At 35.1% G+C, this 7,617-nt stretch overlaps 1 protein-coding gene across 2 annotated transcripts; it reads left to right on the top strand.

Moving 5' to 3' along the window:
• The first annotated feature begins 1,445 nt into the window (after positions 1-1,445).
• On the top strand, positions 1,446-4,256 carry LOC134852988 (ciliary microtubule inner protein 2C-like). Of its 2 annotated transcripts, none has more exons than XM_063868891.1 (4): positions 1,446-1,573; positions 1,980-2,164; positions 3,042-3,166; positions 3,859-4,256. In XM_063868891.1, the coding sequence occupies exons 2-4, from the start codon at positions 2,023-2,025 to the stop codon at positions 4,072-4,074; spliced, it is 483 nt and encodes a 160-aa protein (XP_063724961.1). In that variant the 5' UTR covers positions 1,446-1,573; positions 1,980-2,022; the 3' UTR covers positions 4,075-4,256. The 2 variants fall into 2 exon arrangements, with proteins under 2 accessions (XP_063724961.1, XP_063724962.1); XM_063868892.1 differs by having other exon boundaries at positions 2,022-2,164.
• The last annotated feature ends 3,361 nt before the right edge of the window (positions 4,257-7,617 follow it).

The following is a 7,617-nucleotide window of genomic DNA, read 5'->3' on the forward strand; positions in this document are numbered from 1 at the left end:
CAAAGTTTGAAGAAAACATTTCGAAAAAAAAGTTCTCAGTGTGAACTGAGAATCCACACAAAATTTTTATAGCAGTTATTAGGTCCAAAAAATTAGGCAGACGCCAGGTGAGCCAAAAAAAATGCTCGAAATTATTTTTGGAGCTTAGACAATTTTTAAACTTTAAGTGTTTTTTTAACTCCAAAGCACAAGCACACCGCCATTTAAACCACGCAATTCAAGAACATAAGGCCATCGAAACAAAATTTAAAACCGTTTGCGACAAAAAAAACTTCAAGCAAGAGGTAAAAACTGAGGTTAAAGAGAATCAGAGCTCTTAAATGTACAAATAAAATAAGAAACAAAGTAAGAATTGAAAAAATACTTAAAATACTTTTCTAAGAGAAATTAGTGAAAATATTCAATTAGGAACTAACATTATAAGTCTCCGTTAAATCTGATCCTAGAGTTTAAATGACAATTATAAAAACAGAAAAATTAAAAGGGATGATTAAATAGACAAGGTTAAAAGTTATGCACAACTGTTCATCTAATGTTAATTTTTACCAATAGGAGGAGATGTTTGTTTTATTAACTTATTGCTTTCATTTCTTACAATGTTAGTTAGAAAAAAAGCGGAGAGAAATTTGTTGTTCAAGGGTGAGAATTTGTTGTTCAATGCTTGCCGGGAAAGGGTATATTGTCTAATGCTCACTGACCGTTGAGGTATTGTCCGACACTATAGAGGTGGCACTTCGCTTTCGTTTCGGTTTTTTTAATTTTCCAGAAAAAAAAACAAATCAATCTATCACTTTAGATTTTCACGAGGAAGGGGGCGGTGATTTACTAAAAAATTCGAAACTGTTTTGGCTGTTTTTAGATCGGTCAACCAAATTGCTTTTCTGAGGTCTCCAAATCACTATAAAGACCCTATTTTGACCAAATTTTCAGCACCGCTGGCAAATTTTAGAAAAAAACGGCCGAAAGAGTCGTTTTAGGCGCTTTTGGAAATTTTCAGCGCATTCCTCTCAAAGTTAGTATATATTGGCGCCAAAGGCGCCTCTAGAAAACTGTTAAGGTCAGTCAGCCGAAAATGGATCTCTCGAAGTAAAAGAAAGAAGGGAACTTTAGAGGTGGCAGGGGCCCCCCTTAAATCCGCGCCTCTTTTCCACTCTTCGCCCACTTTCGAATTTTTTCATTTTCATAGTTGTTTTACTTGTTATAACGGCTAAATGCGTGATGTTACGATATAATGTATGAAGAACAAATCTTTTCATAATTGTTTGTTTGTTCATCAACCAAAATTTCATCACATTGTAACAATGAATGTTAAAGTAGTTTTTCAAACTTAAAATACAAATGTGGGGGGGGGGGGGAATTGGAAAAGAACCAATTCCGCTACTGAAGCAAGCTGTTATCCCAGAATATTATTGCCATTTATTTGACTGCACTAAAAAACTGATATATACTTGATACACAATAACGATAACATAGCACGTGCTCCGTTAAGTGCTCGTTCAAAACTCAATATTTTTGTTTATCAAACCAACAAAGTCTATTTTTCATCAATCGCTTGTTTTATCGATCAAAAAAGGTATGGCTCTTTTTATGTCAAACTCATTTGCCTGAATTCAGCGATAGTGTGAATCATTCTTCGAGTCCTGAATGAATTTTATGCTTCAAAATGATATCAAGAAAAAACCTCGACCCAAAAATTAAAAACTTGCCTTAGTTATAGATTACACGTAACCCGGCTCATTACACAATTTTTCTTATAGTTTTTTTTGATCGATGAGCACACTGTAACCAGTCGCTCGCGCCCTTGCTATTAATCTAACATATACCTGCTAAAAACAATGACCAGAATAAACGATATGTTTTCATAAGTAAGATGTTTTTGTTCATTCAGATATAAACTAGAGGCTTCAACCAAAATTTTCTCACAAAACTGAGACATTTTTTTGTTGAAAAAGAGTTCTCTACTAGTATAATAGTTACAGGAAGTGACCTAAAAAGAAGCAGATTGTAATTATTCCACTTAGCATGCGACCCCCGAAGATCCTCGGTGACTTCCTGGCTGAGCCGGTGGAGTGCAATGCCCATATAAGGGGACTGCCCATCCACGAGGGAACCAAACACATCCCAAAATACGCCGGATATGTGCCCACTATCAAGTTCGACCAAGGTTCGTATTGCTTTTTGCTTTTTTCGGTTCTTACAAAAACAAACCAAAATTGCTTAGCTTCCTAGAAAAACTGTATTTCAATCAGCTCAACTCAAAAACTAGAGTCACCAGCAATGAAAATTACAAAAAAGTGTTTCTGGATTTTTTGACTCTGTACCAGGGGTGGATCTAGAATGCTCTCGAGGTGAGGAGGGGGGGGAGGGTTTCCAAAGAGTCTTTACTATGATGGCCTCATGGTAGATTAGGCTCATCCCTATTTGATTTTTGTAAAGGTAATTTCATTGTTCGAATATCCACCCCTCATGAGGTTTTTCTTCTTCTTATTCGAAATGGACTTTCTAGTTATAAAAAGTTGCAAAAAGTTGGAACATACAGAATTAATTTAAAAAGCAATCTGTCGGCTCTTCATTCCGCATGTCAATTTTCATAACAACCGGATAATGCGAACAATAATTTAATTGAGAATGTTGGAAGGAAAAAAGAAAAAGAGCCAATTTGTGTATTTTCAGGCAAATTTGCACAAAAAATTGAGTATTTTGGCTCTTTTCCAATTTCCGCCCCTTCAAAATGCCGAGTTTTATGTTTGTTTTACGTGTCATTACGGCTAAATGCGTGATGCTACGCTACAAAGTATGAAGAAAAAATCAGTTCACAGTTTTCGATTTGTTCGCCACTGACATGTGTTCGACCTGCCTCGGTCGAATTATAAATCGCGAACATCGACCCGGGTTGGTTTTGGCATGCAAAATTTTTCTGAATCATGTTACTTGCTGTTTTTAATTAATTGTGACTGTTCCAACTTGTTGAAACTCTCTTCATTCGATTATTCTAATTGCGGGCTAGCAAATCAATTCCGTTCACTCATTCAACGATACAGGACACACTTTCCCTGACCACACGATGAAGTACCTGAAGAATCACAGGAGCAGAGAGATAGGGAAGGAGCCACCAGAGGAGAAGGGGTGGTACATTCCACAGGACCACGACCACAAACACAGCTGCGTAAGAGGGACCGAAAGGCATTCAAACATACTGCTCTTTTCCAAGCCCCCTCACATTTCAATTTCAGTTTTTAAAAACTACTTGAACGTTGCCTTAACGCAATGGACACTTGGCATGGCGAGTGAAATAACAATTGTGAACATGTTTGTTGTTCAAACCCTTCATCGTAACTGCACTCCGTTAGCCATAATTGCACGTGAAACAACAGTAAAAACAAGAAAAATTGACAGGTGTGGGGGTGTAGAAAAGAGCCAAAGATACAAAATTCAACTTTTTTCAAATTTCAAATTTTCAATATTTCAATTTAAATTTCCCCCAAATTTTATGGTAGTTTGATTGCATCAAACGTGGTCCTTTTATCTGACAGAAAACCAAAGCTCTACCAACTGTTTAAGTGTTTTAAATGTAAGCTCTTTGCCAGTTCCCCCCTTTCAAATTCAATTTTGAAAAGCTTATTTCACGTTGTCATAATGCAATGAATTTTGGCGTGGTGAACAAATCGACAACTATGAACAGATTTGTTCTTCATACTTTATAGGAAAACATCACGCATTTAGCCGTAATAAATAACACGTAAAACAAACAAAAAACTAAATATTTTGAAAGGAGGGGGAACTAGAAAAAGAGCCTAATTTTACTCGTTTTAATTAAGAAGATGATAGTTTTAATGAGTATTTGTTGTTTCTTTTCAGGTCAAGGGTCTTCTTGACTGCATGCACAAAGAGTGTCACGTGACTAGTCAGACTCACCTGAGATTCAACGTGGAGAGAATCAAGGAGAGAAACACGAACGAGTTCTACAACGCCATTCAGACGCAGAGGAATATGTACAAGCACTGCTACAAGCCAGGACAGCCCGTCAAATATCTGCAGACGGCAGTGAGAGGACCATCCATGTTCACAGACTAGTCATAACTTATACTTCATTACAAAGCTGCTCCTCGAATTGAAACAGCGAAATAACTAATAAGAAAAGTAATAAAATATTAGCGAAATGTAGAATAGTTTGAGCAAGTTGGGTATAATAACTGCAAATCTTTCTTTTTTGTTCTTTAAGAAAATCGTTTGCTGAATCTATAGCTTTCAGTTTTTCTGAATTCAAAATGTGAGGCTAGCCGACAATTTTTAGAATGCGACATCTGGTCGTAAGCGACAACAGCTACTTTTTTTTTTAAAAAAAAGCGACAATTCGCAACAAGGAAGAAGCAATTAGCAGTTGCTTGCTCTAATTCGCTCCATTACGATTACAATGTTGTTTTTTTTTTAAAAAGAAAGGGGAAAAATTTCTATGAACAAAATAACAGAAAATTTGGCCAAAAAAAAAAGATTTAGGAATCATTACCATTCGTTTGTTTGGCCAATTAATCGTCAACCTTTTTTGGTAGACTGGGCAATTACAATTTGAGAAACAGTAAAATGGGGTTTAATAATATCAGAAATTCATTGAAACTGACGGATGAAAACTTAATATTTTCATCAGGGGTGGATTTAGGGGTCCAACCCCCTTTTGTACTATTTTGAGACATCCCTTTTTGGTCTTCAGGGCGCCAATTTATATTAATTGGAGGAGCGCGCGCCCAAAGTTTTCCAAAAAGTGACTAAAAAACGTCTTTTTGGCCTGTATTTTCAAAATTTCGACTGCAGCTCAGAAGGTTTGGCGAAAACAGGCGTTCTTGAAATCAGGCGCGCTTCGGGAGAGCTCGGAAAATCGATTTGGTTGACTTTAAAAAAATGTCGACCAAAATTTCGAAAACTTTTTAAAAATCCGCCACCTCGAGTAAGTTCTAGATCCGCCCCTGATTTTCTATACTTTTCACTTTTTTCAAATTTTCAAATTTATTATTTTTTAAACATCTACAATTTCTATTGAGTAAATTTAATGGTAAGCTGTTGCAGCTTCGTTTTCAATTTCTTTCGAATCATTAATTTGAAAAATTTTCAAACATATTCGAACTCAAGAAAAATTTTAAGATAGAAAAAAAAACCTTTATATAAAAATCTTTTGTCATTCCAAATGTGGTTGTTCAGTTGAATAAAAACACAATTTTTATGGCTTTTTTTCACAATTGCAAATCAATTAAAAGATAAAGCTGTACTTTTTCAGCAAAATAAAAAAAACGGCAAAAAATGAAAAAAAAAATAAAAAAAATAATAAGGAACAAATTATTAGGCCATGAAGAATAAAACTTCCGATATGAGCTGCAGCCAAGCTTTTGATCACGAGATTAGAAGTTTGACGTCTTTGCAGCTGCGCCTGGTGGCTTAACAGGTGTTAATTAATAGCCCTCAATAAATCAGATACAACATGTGCTATCTAATTCCCAATCATATGCGACAAAAATTAGCACTTTTATTTGAGATTTGTGTAAGAAAAAAGTTTCCTACAATATAAGATTACGCTCGCCATCTTTATGTGTATCATGGCAGTTGAGTAAGCTTAATGAATGCATCATTTGATTGCTGTTGCTTCAATTTTTGAAAAGTCTTTGTAAATCAAAATTTTGGCCTTTTCTGTTAAACCGCTCAAAATTATTAACTGAGCTTCCATTTTCAATTAAAATTCTCATTTTTAGCTGGAGTTTTTTTCAAACAATCAGAGCACTTAGAATTAGTGTTTGAGTTACCAAAAATATCAGTTTTGGACCGTATTACAGAAAAATCCCCAATTTGTTGATTCAAAATATAAACGCCGAGCAGAGCACACAAAAATTTTAACATTACGAGGCCAAACTGTGCACTGGATAGGCGCACAATTTTGTGTCTGTATGTTCCTGGATTCCAGGGACAAGTATTTAAATATGTTCCAAGATGTAAATTAATTCCACTTTCAAAATTTCTGTGGATTACGCGTACAAATACCTGTAACCTAAATGTTGTCGCCACATTGATTTTGTTGCAATTTCCTCAACGAGTGGTTATGGATAATTGTTCCGGATTCAGCAAATGTAGGCGGATTTCGCAAATGTAAGTGGATTCCGCAAGTTTATGCGGATTCCGCAAGTTTATGCGGATTCCGCATAGAATTTGCGAATTCCGCTTACACATTACAGAATCCGCTTACAGCTTGCGGATTCCACCAGCAGTTGCGGATTTTGCGACACCTCAGATTTACTAAACACATATATCATTATTTGTTCAAAAATTCCTCAAAATAGTTCCAAAGTTTCGATCAATACGGTGTTTTAGCTATTTGTCCGTGGAATGCAAAACAGCAAAGAAGATCGAAGAAAAATAGCATTGTTGCGGATTTCACAACAAATCTGATTTTTGCCTGTTGCGGAATCCGCTTACAATTCACAAAACGCACAGTTTGGCCTTGTAATGAACCATTTTTTTGAAATTGTAAAAGCCGCCCTAGTTAAGAGTTTAATCAGAGAAACGAAGACTCCTTCAGACAAAAACAAACTTGAAAAATTAGTTTTTATGGACTTAAATTGCCAGGCCGACTAAGTCTAGCATTTTGAAAGTTATGATATGTAACAGCTGTTACTGACGATTTTATTCTTAGCTAACATTTTCAAGTCTTACAGAAGTCTTGACGAAGGTTAACTTAAAGTAAAGCCTATCACTTAATTTTAAATAAAAATGGTTCTGCTCTCATCTCAAAAAACTTTGTTTCTTACTATGCTAGCCAATCAATATAAAAATTAGTATACTAATTTCTCGAAAATTTAAGCTAAGTATTTCAATCAAATTATTCCAAAAGCTCATCTTAACAGAAAACTTACAGCTACAGAACAATTTTATTTTAAGAGTATTGTAATTTAATCCCATCCCAACACCTGATCTAAAATTGTCAGTTAAGCCTTTTTTTGTTTGTCACGCTTGCTTAAAAACTATCGCAAAATCAGAAATTACTGGCTGTTTCAACGTAATTGTTTGCTGCCAGTTCCTTCATTGTTTTTTTTATATTCAAGCAATCGAGTTTCAAATTGTATCAAAGTTTTGCTTAAATAAAAGTTAAAACAAAAAAAATTAGTGTGCATAAACCAGCCGAAGTATAAACCAACCGCAAATGCGCTGTATATAGGCTAGTAAAAAAGTTGCGTCATTTGAAACCAAAGTATACCAGCCAGCCAAAAAATAACGTCGTATGAATCAAATTTACATAATTTTCATAACTGTTATATAATTGCCCAATAACTATTATGTAACAATTACGCATTTTCGACTGGGTTGTATGGTAGCTGGTTTATGCATCGGCGGGTTTATTTACCACCAAAATATATACTTAAATAATGTGCGCTCTGCTTAACGGAAATTACGAGCGCTGCTTTCATTTCAACCACATTAGGCAAAAATCAACTAGGTACTCTACACTACTAATTTTCCGTACCACCAATTAATAGAGTTGCGACTTCTTTAAACTTTGAGGTGGTCTGAATAGGCATCTTAGGTGATTTTAACATAAAACTTTTACACAATTATGAGGAAAAAACATGGTATTAAAAA

This window comes from Symsagittifera roscoffensis, chromosome 8, assembly GCF_963678635.1.
Source record: "Symsagittifera roscoffensis chromosome 8, txSymRosc1.1, whole genome shotgun sequence".
Taxonomy (NCBI): Eukaryota; Metazoa; Xenacoelomorpha; order Acoela; family Convolutidae; genus Symsagittifera; species Symsagittifera roscoffensis.